The sequence below is a fragment of the Oncorhynchus gorbuscha genome, linkage group LG17, assembly GCF_021184085.1.
Source record: "Oncorhynchus gorbuscha isolate QuinsamMale2020 ecotype Even-year linkage group LG17, OgorEven_v1.0, whole genome shotgun sequence".
NCBI classification, from domain to species: Eukaryota; Metazoa; Chordata; class Actinopteri; order Salmoniformes; family Salmonidae; genus Oncorhynchus; species Oncorhynchus gorbuscha.
Window position 1 is genome coordinate 540,774 of NC_060189.1, and position 15,593 is coordinate 556,366.

Below are 15,593 nucleotides of genomic sequence, written 5' to 3' on the forward strand. Positions count from 1 at the left end.
GTCTCCTCCTCTCCCCTGTGTCTCCTCTCCTCCCCTGTGTCTCTTCTCCTCCCTCTCCTCCCCTGTGTCTCCTCTCCTCCCCTGTGTCTCCTCTCCTCCCTCCCGTCCCCTGTGTGTCTCTCCTCCCCTGTGTCTCCTCTCCTCCCCTGTGTCTCCTCTCCTCCCTCTCCTCCCCTGTGTCTCCTCTCCTCCCCTGTGTCTCCTCTCCTCCCTCCCGTCCCCTGTGTGTCTCTCCTCCCTCCCCTCCCCTGTGTGTCTCTCCTCCCCTGTGTCTCCTCTCCTCCCCTGTGTGTCTCTCCTCCCCTGTGTCTCCTCTCCTCCCCTGTGTCTCCTCTCCTCCCCTGTGTCTCCTCTCCTTCCTCCCCTCCCCTGTGTGTCTCTTCCCCCTCCTCTCCACTGTGTCTCCTCCCTCTCCTCCCATGTGTCTCCTCTCCTCCCCTGTGTCTCCTCTCCTCCCTTGTGTCTCCTCTCCTCCCCTGTGTCTCCTCTCCTCCCCTGTGTCTCCTCTCCTCCCCTGTGTCTCCTCTCCTCCTTCCCCTCCCCTGTGTGTCTCTCCTCCCTCCTCTCCACTCCTCCCTTGTTTCTGCTCCCTCTCCTCTCCTTCACTCATCAGAGTACGGTGAGGCTGAAGGGTGGTGCCAAGCTGGGTGAGGGCAGAGTGGAGGTACTGAGGAACAATGAGTGGGGCACGGTGTGTGACGACCGTTGGACCCTGCTGTCTGCCAGCGTAGTGTGTAGGGAGCTGGGCTTCGGATCCGCCAAGGAGGCTCTGACTGGAGCTCGCATGGGACAAGGTGAGGACTGAGCACTGTGGTTTAATCTTCTCAGTGTGGAAGAGGGGAAAAAATGACAAGACACCGGGGTCTGACAACTTGGATGGATAATTACTGAGGATGATAACAGACGATATTACCACTCATATTTGCCACATCTTCAAATTAAGGCTACTAGAGAGTGTGGCCCTCAGGCCTGGAGGGAAGCTAAAGTCATTCCTCTACCTAAGAATAGTAAAGCCTCCTTTACTAGCTCAAATAGCCGACCAATCAGCCTGTTACCAACCCTTAGTAGACTTCTGTAAAAAACTGTCTTTGACCAGATACAATGCTATTTACACATAGACCAGATACAATGCTATTTACAGATAGACCAGATACAATGCTATTTACAGATAGACCAGATACAATGCTATTTACAGATAGACCAGATACAATGCTATTTACAGATAGACCAGATACAATGCTATTTCACAGTAAACAAATTGACGACAGACTTTCAGCACGCTGATAGGAAAGGACATTCAACAAGCACAGCACTTACACAAATGACTGATGATTGGCTGAGATATATTGATGATAAAAATATTGTGGGGGCTGTTTTGATAGACTAAAGTGCTGCTTTTGACATTATCGATCAGTCTGCTGTCGGGACGTGGCTATCATTAATCTGATGACTGTTATTTATCGAATCAAACTAACTATGTTTAAATGAATCATGTAACAATTAACTTATTAGAATTTGGGGCACCACGGGAAAAGTTGTTTAACGAGTTACTATCGACTTAACAGCATGACTGCTTGGTTATTTTATTTATTAGAGCTTTGAGGCACCACGGGAAAAGTTGTTTAACGAGTTACTATCGACTTAACAGCATGACTGCTTGGTTATTTTATTTATTAGAGCTTTGAGGCGCCACGGGAAAAGTTGTTTAACGAGTTACTATCGACTTAACAGCATGACTGCTTGGTTATTTTATTTATTAGAGCTTTGAGGCGCCACGGGAAAAGTTGTTTAACGAGTTACTATCGACTTAACAGCATGACTGCTTGGTTATTTTATTTATTAGAGCTTTGAGGCACCACGGGAAAAGTTGTTTAACGAGTTACTATCGACTTAACAGCATGACTGCTTGGTTATTTTAATTTATTAGAGCTTTGGACTAGTAACCGAAAGGTTGCAAGTTCGAATCCCCGAGCTGACAAAGTACAAATCTGTTGTTCTGCCCCTGAACAGGCAGTTAACCCACCGTTCCCAGGCTGTCATTGAAAATAAGAATTTGTTCTTAACTGACTTGCCTAGTTAAATAAAGGTAAAATAAAAAATATTTAACCAGGTAGACAAGTTGAGAACAAGTTCTCATTTACAATTGCGACCTGGCCAAGATAAAGCAAAGCAGTTCGACACATACAGCAACACAGAGTTACACATGGAATAAACAAACATACAGTTTGAAAAATAAGTCTATATACAATGTGAGCAAATGAGGTGAGATAAGGGAGGCAAAAAAGGCCATGGTGGCGAAGTAAATACAATATAGCAAGTAAAACACTGGAATGGTAGATTTGCAGTGGAAGAATGTGCAAAGTAGAAGTACAAATAATGGGGTGCAAAGGAGCAAAATAAATAAATACAGTAGGGGAAGAGGTAGTTGTTTGGGCTAAGTTATAGATGGGCTATGTACAGGTGCAGTAAAAGGGTTTGAGTGTCCTATCCCACTTCGGTGTGAGACTGCTGATTTTGGAGTGTTCGTTAGAATAGACACTTCAGAGGAGGCTCCTCAGAGGAGGAAGGGGAGGACCATGCTCCTCAGAGGAGGAAGGGGAGGACCATGCTCCTCAGAGGAGGAAGGGGAGGACCATGCTCCTCAGAGGAGGAAGGGGAGGACCATGCTCCTCAGAGGAGGAAGGGGAGGACCATGCTCCTCAGGGGAGGACCAGGCTCCTCAGAGGAGGAAGGGGAGGACCATGCTCCTCAGAGGAGGAAGGGGAGGACCATGCTCCTCAGAGGAGGAAGGGGAGGACCATGCTCCTCAGAGGAGGAAGGGGAGGACCAGGCTCCTCAGAGGAGGAAGAGGAGGACCATGCTCCTCAGAGGAGGAAGGGGAGGACCATGCTCCTCAGTGAATTTCATAAAAACAAAAATAGTGAAAAATGAAAAAAGTTATCCTTTTAAGATAAAACTATACTAAATATTTTCACGTCACCAAATAATTGATAAAAATGTTGCAATGAAGGTTTACAGTAGACTCAACAGCACTCTGTAGAGTAGCACCGTGGTGTAGCCGGAGGATAGCTAGCTTCCATCCTCCTCTGGGTACATTGACTTCAATACAAAACCTAGGAGGCTCGGGGTTCTCACCCCCTTCCATAGAATGACACTCTAATTATGACAACTTCCAGAGGAGTCCTCCAACCTATCAGAGCTCTTGCAGCATGAACTGACATGTTGCCCACCCAATCAAAGGATCAGAGAATGTATCTAGTACTGAAAGCATAAGCTACAGCTAGCTAGCACTGCAGTGCATAAATGTGGTGAGTAGTTGACTGAGAGAGAGAAAGAGAGAGAGAGAGAGACACACAGAGACAGACACACACAGAGAGAGAGACACACACAGAGACAGACACACACAGAGAGAGAGACACATAGAGACAAACACACAGAGAGATAGGGAGACACACAGAGACAGACACAGAGAGAGAGAGAGAGACACACAGAGAGACACACAGAGAGAGAGAGAGACACAGAGAGAGAGAGAGAGACACAGAGAGACATACATATATATAGAGAGAGAGACACACAGAAACAGACACACAGAGAGAGAGACACACACAGAGACAGACATATATAGAGAGAGAGAGAGAGAGACACACATAGACAGACACACAGAGAGGGAGACACACAGAGACAGACACACACAGAGAGAGGGAGACACACAGAGACAGACACACAGAGAGAGAGAGAGACACACAGAGACAGACACAGAGAGAGAGAGAGACACAGAGAGAGAGAGAGACAGAGAGAGAGACACAGAGACAGAGAGAGAGAGAGAGAGATAGAGAGAGAGAGAGAGAGAGAGAGAGAGAGAGAGAGAGAGAGAGAGAGAGAGAGAGAGAGAGAGAGAGAGAGAGAGAGAGAGAGAGAGAGAGAGAGAGAGAGAGACAGAGAGAGACACAGAGAGACACAGAGAGAAAGAGAGAGACAGAGAGAGAGAGACACAGAGAGAGAGACACAGAGAGAGAGACACAGAGACAGAAGAGAGCTAGCTATATTTTGCAGTACATATATTTTTTCACCTGGTCACAGACTGCTGATGTGTTCTACACTGATGTCCACAGGCGAAGGGAAAATGTGAGAGGAGCAGAGCTCATAAATGGAATTATATATACAATGAGCTGTTTGTATGTGTCTGGTATGAAAGTGAACTGTGTTTGCGAGTGATCAGGGGTGTATTCATTGCACCGATTCTGCTAAAAAAGCAAACGGAACGAAACGGGGTTAAACATACCTGAATTTGTCCAATAGAAACTCTCGTTTGCCCCTGTTGGACTAATGATTACACCCTAGATCAGCTAGATGCAGGCCAGAGGTGATACTGTTGGACTAATGATTACACCCTAGATCAGCTAGATGCAGGCCAGAGGTGATACTGTTGGACTAATGATAACACCCCTAGATCAGCTAGATGCAGGCCAGAGGTGATACTGTTGGACTAATGATAACACCCCTAGATCAGCTAGATGCAGGCCAGAGGTGATACTGTTGGACTAATGATAACACCCTAGATCAGCTAGATGCAGGCAAGAGGTGATACTGTTGGACTAATGATTACACCCTAGATCAGCTAGATGCAGGCCAGAGGTGATACTGTTGGACTAATGATTACACCCTAGATCAGCTAGATGCAGGCCAGAGGTGATACTGTTGGACTAATGATTACACCCTAGATCAGCTAGATGCAGGCCAGAGGTGATACTGTTGGACTAATGATTACACCCTAGATCAGCTAGATGCAGGCCAGAGGTGATACTGTTGGACTAATGATAACACCCCTAGATCAGCTAGATGCAGGCCAGAGGTGATACTGTTGAACTAATGATTCCACCCTAGATCAGCTAGATGCAGGCCAGAGTGTGCAAGGTGGTACTGAACGTGTCACTGTCTGACACCTTGATTGATCTGACACCTTGATTGATCTAAATTCTCTCGACCTGTGTGCACCTACGTTGTAAACATTCATTCATAAGCTAGGTTGTAGTAACCTCATGATGGGTATAGGGAACATTAGAGTATCATGTAAACCTGTCACTGTTACATTGAACTGGGTGAATGACAGTAACCTAAACCTGTCACTGTTACATTGAACTGGGTGAATGTGAATGACAGTAACCTAAACCTATCACTGTTACATTGAACTGGGTGAATATGAATGACAGTAACCTAAACCTGTCACTGTTACATTGAACTGGGTGAATATGAATGACAGTAACCTAAACCTGTCACTGTTACATTGAACTGGGTGAATATGAATGACAGTAACCTAAACCTGTCACTGTTACATTGAACTGGGTGAATATGAATGACAGTAACCTAAACCTGTCACTGTTACATTGAACTGGGTGAATATGAATGACAGTAACCTAAACCTGTCACTGTTACATTGAACTGGGTGAATGACAGTAACCTAAACCTGTCACTGTTACATTGAACTGGGTGAATGACAGTAACCTAAACCTGTCACTGTTACATTGAACTGGGTGAATGACAGTATCCTAAACCTGTCACTGTTACATTGAACTGGGTGAATATGAATGACAGTAACCTAAACCTGTCACTGTTACATTGAACTGGGTGAATATGAATGACAGTAACCTAAACCTGTCACTGATACATTGAACTGGGTGAGTATGAATGACAGTAACCTAAACCTGTCACTGTTACATTGAACTGGGTGAATGACAGTAACCTAAACCTGTCACTGTTACATTGAACTGGGTGAATGACAGTAACCTAAACCTGTCACTGTTACATTGAACTGGGTGAATGACAGTAACCTAAACCTGTCACTGTTACATTGAACTGGGTGAATGACAGTAACCTAAACCTGTCACTGTTACATTGAACTGGGTGAATATGAATGACAGTAACCTAAACCTGTCACTGATACATTGAACTGGGTGAATGACAGTAACCTAAACCTGTCACTGTTACATTGAACTGGGTGAATGACAGTAACCTAAACCTGTCACTGTTACATTGAACTGGGTGAATGACAGTAACCTAAACCTGTCACTGATACATTGAACTGGGTGAATGACAGTAACCTAAACCTGTCACTGTTACATTGAACTGGGTGAATATGAATGACAGTAACCTAAACCTGTCACTGTTACATTGAACTGGGTGAATGACAGTAACCTAAACCTGTCACTGTTACATTGAACTGGGTGAATGACAGTATCCTAAACCTGTCACTGTTACATTGAACTGGGTGAATATGAATGACAGTAACCTAAACCTGTCACTGTTACATTGAACTGGGTGAATGACAGTAACCTAAACCTGTCACTGTTACATTGAACTGGGTGAATGACAGTAACCTAAACCTGTCACTGTTACATTGAACTGGGTGAATATGAATGACAGTAACCTAAACCTGTCACTGATACATTGAACTGGGTGAATGACAGTAACCTAAACCTGTCACTGTTACATTGAACTGGGTGAATGACAGTAACCTAAACCTGTCACTGTTACATTGAACTGGGTGAATGACAGTAACCTAAACCTGTCACTGTTACATTGAACTGGGTGAATGACAGTAACCTAAACCTGTCACTGTTACATTGAACTGGGTGAATGACAGTAACCTAAACCTGTCACTGTTACATTGAACTGGGTGAATGACAGTAACCTAAACCTGTCACTGTTACATTGAACTGGGTGAATGGAATATGAATGACAGTAACCTAAACCTATCACTGTTACATTGAGCTGGGTGAATGACAGTAACCTAAACCTGTCACTGTTACATTGAACTGGGTGAATATGAATGACAGTATCCTAAACCTGTCACTGTTACATTGAACTGGGTGAATGACAGTAACCTAAACCTGTCACTGTTACATTGAACTGGGTGAATGACAGTAACCTAAACCTGTCACTGTTACATTGAACTGGGTGAATGACAGTAACCTAAACCTGTCACTGTTACATTGAACTGGGTGAATGACAGTAACCTAAACCTATCACTGTTACATTGAACTGGGTGAATGGAATATGAATGACAGTAACCTAAACCTATCACTGTTACATTGAGCTGGGTGAATGACAGTAACCTAAACCTGTCACTGTTACATTGAACTGGGTGAATATGAAGGACAGTATCCTAAACCTGTCACTGTTACATTGAACTGGGTGAATATGAATGACAGTATCCTAAACCTGTCACTGTTACATTGAACTGGGTGAATATGAATGACAGTAACCTAAACCTGTCACTGTTACATTGAACTGGGTGAATATGAATGACAGTATCCTAAACCTGTCACTGTTACATTGAACTGGGTGAATGACAGTAACCTAAACCTGTCACTGTTACATTGAACTGGGTGAATATGAATGACAGTAACCTAAACCTGTCACTGTTACATTGAACTGGGTGAATGACAGTAACCTAAACCTGTCACTGTTACATTGAACTGGGTGAATGACAGTAACCTAAACCTGTCACTGTTACATTGAACTGGGTGAATGACAGTAACCTAAACCTGTCACTGTTACATTGAACTGGGTGAATGACAGTAACCTAAACCTGTCACTGTTACATTGAACTGGGTGAATATGAATGACAGTAACCTAAACCTGTCACTGTTACATTGAACTGGGTGAATATGAATGACAGTATCCTAAACCTGTCACTGTTACATTGAACTGGGTGAATGGCAGTAACCTAAACCTGTCACTGTTACATTGAACTGGGTGAATGACAGTAACCTAAACCTGTCACTGTTACATTGAACTGGGTGAATATGAATGACAGTAACCTAAACATGTCACTGTTACATTGAACTGGGTGAATGGAATATGAATGACAGTCATCCGATATCCTCCCTCATCTTAAACGTCGGCGACCGCCACTGGTGTGTCTGTGTGTTTCTGTGTGTGTCTTTAGGGATGGGTCCTATCCACATGAATGAGGTCCTGTGTCTGGGGACGGAGAAGTCTATGTGGAACTGCGGCTTTAAGAACATAACCTCAGAGGACTGCCAACATGTAGAAGACGCCGCTGTGAGGTGCAACACGCCATACATGGCTCTGGAGAACTCGGTCAGAGACTAACTACTTATCTCTGTTCTGTTCTATTCTGTTCTATTCTGATCTGTTCTGTTCTTTTCTATTATGTTCTATTATGTTCTGTTCTATTCTATTCTGTTATGTTCTATTCTGTTCTATTCTATTATGTTATGTTCTATTCTATTCTGTTCTGTTATGTTCTATTATGTTCTGTTCTATTCTGTTCTATTCTATTATGTTATGTTCTGTTCTATTCTGTTCTGTTATGTTCTATTATGTTCTGTTCTATTCTGTTCTATTCTATTCTATTATGTTATGTTCTATTCTATTCTGTTCTGTTATGTTCTATTATGTTCTGTTCTGTTATGTTCTATTCTGTTCTATTCTATTATGTTATGTTCTATTCTATTCTGTTCTGTTATGTTCTATTATGTTCTGTTCTATTCTGTTCTATTCTATTATGTTATGTTCTATTCTATTCTGTTCTGTTATGTTCTATTATGTTCTGTTCTGTTATGTTCTATTCTGTTCTATTCTGTTCTATTCTGTTCTGTTATGTTCTATTATGTTTTGTTCTATTCTGTTCTATTCTATTCTGTTCTGTTCTATTCTGTTCTATTCTGTTCTATTCTGTTCTGTTATGTTCTATTCTGTTCTGTTATGTTCTGTTCTATTCTGTTCTATTCTGTTCTATTCTGTTCTGTTCTGTTCTATTCTGTTCTGTTCTGTTCTATTCTGTTCTGTTCTGTTCTGTTCTATTCTGTTCTATTCTGTTCTGTTCTGTTATGTTCTATTCTGTTCTTTTCTATTATGTTCTGTTCTGTTATGTTCTATTCTGTTCTGTTATGTTCTATTTGTTCTGTTCTATTCTGTTCTGTTTTGTTCTATTCTGTTCTATTCTGTTCTATTCTGTTCTGTTCTGTTATGTTCTATTTTGTTCTGTTCTATTCTGTTCTGTTCTGTTCTATTCTGTTCTATTCTGTTCTGTTCTGTTCTGTTCTGTTCTGTTCTGTTCTATTCTATTCTGTTATGTTCTGTTCATTGCAGTCATTATCATATCCTGTTTTAGTGATAAAATTATGTTAATATGATCATAGAGAACAGACTAAGTAAAAGTTTAGTCAAGTAATTTAGTTTAGCAAAGAGGGGGATATATTGTTTACTGTGAATCTTAAAGTGTTTATTGATTAATGCCGTGTTGACATTGGTAATAGATTCCTGATCGAGCAGGAGTGTTTGCCTCAGTAATGTTCAATACAATGTTAGTAGTATTGTGATGAGAGACGTAAACCTGGACGCATCCTGACTATGTGATGTGTGTAATGACGTCCTTTACTCTCACCAAACACATGCCTTTAACCCCTAAATCAAAGTATCCGTCCCAAATGCACCCTAATCCCTACAAAGTGCACTACTGTTGATCAAAGCCCTATGGGCCCTGGTAAAAAGTAGTACATTATATAGGGAATAGGGCGCCATATGGATGCCAGAGATTCAATCAGTTCGAGCCTTAACAGATAGCTGACTCCCGCATTGCTGTGATTTTGGCAGTGACAGAGGTGGAACTGTGTTAAAGTTTACAACATTCCACTGTTCCAAATTGTATCAAGGCTATGTGGGATTATTACTAATCCAATGGCAACATCCAATGGCAACGTCCAATGGCAACATCCAATGGCAACGTCCAATGGCAACGTCCAATGGCAACGTCCAATGGCAACGTCCAATGGCAACGTCCAATGGCAACGTCCGCAATAGGGATAACGGCGGGCAGCTGCCAATGGCACCGCAATGGCCGCCCAATGGCAACGAATCGCCTAAACTGCTATGCAGTTGTCGGTTATCGAAGGGTTAAGGCAGAACTGATTGAATCAAAGTGCTGTATGTCTGGATAAACGCCCTGTGTTCAGCCAGACCGTAATCGCCCATACTAACCCCAATCCACACACTCCCCCTGCCCTCCGCTTCCTAACCCGTCTGCCCAACCACAGATCCGCCTGACAGGGGGCCGTACGCGGTATGAGGGGCGGGTGGAGGTGCTGAGCACAGAGGCTAACGGGACCAGGAGCTGGGGGCTGATCTGTGGAGGGGCCTGGGGCACCAAGGAGGCCATGGTGGCCTGCAGACAGCTGGGGCTAGGCTACGCTAACCACGGCCTGCAAGTAGGTGTATTAACCAAGCTAACGGCTTGTACAGTGCTAATAGAACATGCTTAAACCAGGTTATAACCACGGACTACAATTACCATGAATCTCCAACCTCGGATTTGTTCCGCATATCTCATGGCTAGGGACCTCATGGCTAGGGACCTCATGGCTAGGGACCTCATGGCTAGGGACCTCATGGCTAGGGACCTCGGGACCTCAGGGACCTGGGCTAGGGACCTCATGGCTAGGGACCTCATGGCTAGGGACCTCGTGGCTAGGGACCTCGTGGCTAGGGACCTCGTGGCTAGGGACCTCGTGGCTAGGGACCTCGTGGCTAGGGACCTCGTGGCTAGGGACCTCATGGCTAGGGACCTCTGGCTAGGGACCTCATGGCTAGGGACCTCATGGCTAGGGACCTCATGGCTAGGGACCTCATGGCTAGGGACCTCATGGCCAGGGATCTCATGGCTACGGACCTCATGGCTAGGCACCTCATGGCTAGGGACCTCATGGCTAGGGACCTCATGGCTAGGGACCTCATGGCTAGGGACCTCATGGCTAGGCACCTCATGGCTAGGGACCTCATGGCTAGGGACCTCATGGCTAGGGATCTCATGGCTAGGGACCTCATGGCTAAGGACCTCTGGCTAGGGACCTCATGGCTAGGGACCTCATGGCTAGGGACCTCATGGCTAGGGACCTGATGGCTAGGGACCTCATGGCTAGGCACCTCATGGCTAGGGACCTCATGGCTAGGGACCTCATGGCTATGGACCTCATGGCTAGGGACCTCATGGCTAGGGACCTCATGGCTAGGGATCTCATGGCTAGGGACCTCATGGCTAGGGACCTCATGGCTAGGGACCTCATGGCTAGGGACCTCATGGCTAGGCACCTCATGGCTAGGGACCTCATGGCTAGGCACCTCATGGCTAGGCACCTCATGGCTAGGGACCTCATGGCTAGGGACCTCATGGCTAGGGACCACATGGATAGGGACCTCATGGCTAGGGACCTCATGGCTAGGCACCTCATGGCTAGGGACCTCATGGCTAGGGACCTCATGGCTAGGGATCTCATGGCTAGGGACCTCATGGCTAGGGACCTTCATGGCTAGGGACCTCATGGCTAGGGACCTCATGGCTAGGGATCTCATGGCTAGGGATCTCATGGCTAGGGATCTCATGGCTAGGGACCTTCATGGCTAGGGACCTCTGGCTAGGGACCTCATGGCTAGGGATCTCATGGCTAGGGACCTCATGGCTAAGGACCTCGTGGCTAGGGACCTCATGACTAGGGACCTCGTGGCTAGGGACCTCATGGCTCGGGATCTCTGGCTAGGGACCTCATGGCTAGGGATCTCATGGCTAGGGATCTCATGACTAGGGACCTCATGGCTAGAGACCTCATGGCTAGGGATCTCATGGCTAGGGACCTCATGACTAGGGACCTCGTGGCTAGGGACCTCATGGCTCGGGATCTCTGGCTAGGGACCTCTAGCTAGGGACCTCATGACTAGGGACCTCGTGGCTAGGGACCTCATGGCTCGGGATCTCTGGCTAGGGACCTCATGGCTAGGGACCTCATGGCTAGGGACCTCATGGCTAGGGACCTCATGGCTAGGGACCTCATGGCTAGGGATCTCATGGCTAGGGACCTCATGGCTAGGGACCTCATGGCTAGGGATCTCATGGCTAGGGACCTCATGGCTAGGGACCTCATGGCTAGGGATCTCATGGCTAGGGACCTTCATGGCTAGGGACCTCTGGCTAGGGACCTCATGGCTAGGGACCTCATGGCTAGGGACCTCATGGCTAGGGACCTCATGGCTAGGGATCTCATGGCTAGGGATCTCATGGCTAGGGACCTTCATGGCTAGGGACCTCTGGCTAGGGACCTCATGGCTAGGGATCTCATGGCTAGGGATCTCATGGCTAGGGATCTCATGGCTAGGGACCTTCATGGCTAGGGACCTCTGGCTAGGGACCTCATGGCTAGGGATCTCATGGCTAGGGACCTCATGGCTAGGGACCTCATGACTAGGGACCTCGTGGCTAGGGACCTCATGGCTCGGGATCTCTGGCTAGGGACCTCATGGCTAGGGATCTCATGGCTAGGGATCTCATGACTAGGGACCTCATGGCTAGAGACCTCATGGCTAGGGATCTCATGGCTAGGGACCTCATGACTAGGGACCTCGTGGCTAGGGACCTCGTGGCTCGGGATCTCTGGCTAGGGACCTCTAGCTAGGGACCTCATGACTAGGGACCTCGTGGCTAGGGACCTCATGGCTCGGGATCTCTGGCTAGGGACCTCATGGCTAGGGATCTCATGGCTAGGGACCTCATGGCTAGGGACCTCATGGCTAGGGACCTCATGGCTAGGGACCTGATGACTAGGGACCTCTAGCTCAAACCTCTGTCTCAAACAGTGGTATTCAAAGTCGTCTGAGTTTTTCCCCACAAAAGGGCTTCATTATAGACAGAAATACTCCTCAGTTTCATCCACTATCCGGCTTGCTGGTCTAAGACGAACCCGCAGGTGAAGAAGCCGGATGTTGAGGTCCTGGGTGGTTACGTGTGGTCTGCGGTTGTGAGGCCGGTTGAACGTACCGCCAAATTCTCTAAAACAACGCTTGTGGTGGACATTCCTGCAGTCAGCACGCCAGTTGCACACTCCCTCAAAACTTGAGATAACTGTGACATTGTGTTGTGTGACAAAACTGCACATTTTAGAGTGACCTTTTATTGTCCCCAGCACAAGGTGCACCTCTGTAATGATCATGCTGTTCAATTAGCTTCTTGATATGCCACACCTGGTGGCTGGCTTATCTTGGCAAAGGTGAAGGGCTTACTAACAGGGATGTATACACATTTCTGCACAAAATTTGAGAGAAATAATCTTTTTTGTGCAAATATCAAATCAAATCAAAACAAATCAAATGTATTTATATAGCCCTTCGTACATCAGCTGATATCTCAAAGTGCTGTACAGAAACCCAGCCTAAAACCCCAAACAGCAAGCAATGCAGGTGTAGAAGCACGGTGGCTAGGAAAAACTCCCTAGAAAGGCCAAAACCTAGGAAGAAACCTAGAGAGGAACCAGGCTATGTGGGGTGGCCAGTCCTCTTCTGGCTGTGCCGGGTGATAACAGAACATGGCCAAGATGTTCAAATGTTCATAAATGACCAGCATGGTCAAATAATAGGAAGGCAGAACAGTTGAAACTGGAGCAGCAGCACAGTCAGGTGGACCGGGGACAGCAAGGAGTCATCATGTCAAGTAGTCCTGGGGCACGGTCCTAGGGCTCAGGTCCTCTGAGAGAGAGAAAGAAAGAGAGAATTAGAGAGAGCATATGTGGGGTGGCCAGTCCTCTTCTGGCTGTGCCGGGTGGAGATTATAACAGAACATGGCCAAGATGTTCAAATGTTCATAAATGACCAGCATGGTCGAATAATAACAAGGCAGAACAGTTAAAACATCTGACCAACACTTTACATGTTTATATTTTAGTTTAGTATATATATATATATATATATATATATATATATATATATATATATATAAAATACCTTTTATAAGAGTACATATTATTGTAAGGAACAATATACAAATGTTTTTGAGAAAGATATTTTAAAAGATACAACTTTATTGAGTAAATGTATTTATTGGTTTGTTTTTCTTTTTGATAAAAAGGTTTATTTGTCGATGTAAAAATCCAAATGTACCGATTTGAAGGTTGTTTCGGTAGATTTGGGGTGCGGAAAACGTTTGAATACCACTAGTCTTGGACCAAAACGATATCCTCATGGTTGGAGAACCGTGACATTTGAACTCCTCTCTCAGGCTACCTCATCACGAGAGAGTTAACCATAACAGCCAACCATAACATGCCAGGTTGAGACATCTCATTGGTTCCCCCAACCCACCAGGAAGGAACCAATGTGGCTCCCTGCTCCATGACTCACCTTGACATGTTCACCCTGACATGTTCACCCTGACATGTTCACCCTGACATGTTCACCCTGACATGTTCACCTTGACATGTTCACCTTGACATGTTCACCCTGACATGTTCACCCTGACATGTTCACCCTGACATGACTCACCTTGACATGTTCACCCTGACATGTTCACCCTGACATGTTCACCCTGACATGACTCACCTTGACATGTTCACCCTGACATGTTCACCTTGACATGTTCACCTTGACATGTTCACCCTGACATGACTCACCTTGACATGTTCACCCTGACATGTTCACCTTGACATGTTCACCCTGACATGTTCACCCTGACATGACTCACCTTGACATGTTCACCCTGACATGTTCACCTTGACATGTTCACCCTGACATGTTCACCTTGACATGTTCACCTTGACATGTTCACCCTGACATGACTCACCTTGACATGTTCACCCTGACATGTTCACCCTGACATGACTCACCCTGACATGTTCACCCTGACATGTTCACCCTGACATGACTCACCCTGACATGTTCACCCTGACATGTTCACCTTGACATGTTCACCCTGACATGTTCACCTTGACATGTTCACCTTGACATGTTCACCCTGACATGACTCACCCTGACATGTTCACCTTGACATGTTCACCCTGACATGTTCACCCTGACATGTTCACCCTGACATGACTCACCCTGACATGTTCACCCTGACATGTTCACCTTGACATGTTCACCCTGACATGTTCACCCTGACATGACTCACCCTGACATGTTCACCCTGACATGTTCACCTTGACATGTTCACCCTGACATGACTCACCCTGACATGTTCACCCTGACATGTTCACCTTGACATGTTCACCCTGACATGTTCACCCTGACATGACTCACCCTGACATGTTCACCCTGACATGTTCACCTTGACATGTTCACCCTGACATGTTCACCCTGACATGTTCACCCTGACATGTTCACCCTGACATGTTCACCCTGACATGTTCACCCTGACATGTTCACCCTGACATGACTCACCCTGACATGTTCACCCTGACATGACTCACCCTGACATGTTCACCCTGACATGACTCACCCTGACATGTTCACCCTGACATGACTCACCCTGACATGTTCACCCTGACATGACTCACCCTGACATGTTCACCCTGACATGACTCACCCTGACATGTTCACCTTGACATGACTCACCCTGACATGTTCACCCTGACATGTTCACCCTGACATGTTCACCCTGACATGTTCACCTTGACATGTTCACCCTGACATGTTCACCTTGACATGTTCACCCTGACATGTTCACCTTGACATGTTCACCTTGACATGTTCACCCTGACATGTTCACCTTGACATGTTCACCTTGACATGTTCACCCTGACATGTTCACCTTG

The 15,593-nt window shown here is 45.9% G+C and overlaps 1 protein-coding gene across 1 annotated transcript in view; it reads left to right on the forward strand.

Annotated features, from left to right (window-relative positions):
• LOC124002264 (lysyl oxidase homolog 3B-like) overlaps nt 1–15,593 on the forward strand; it is a 69,191-nt gene that overhangs the window by 19,486 nt on the left and 34,112 nt on the right. Inside the window, exons 8-10 of the mRNA XM_046309639.1 lie at nt 614–794; nt 7,949–8,103; nt 10,062–10,232. Of these exons, the coding sequence (XP_046165595.1) occupies nt 614–794; nt 7,949–8,103; nt 10,062–10,232 (507 nt within the window). The remainder of the gene's footprint in view (nt 1–613; nt 795–7,948; nt 8,104–10,061; nt 10,233–15,593) is intronic.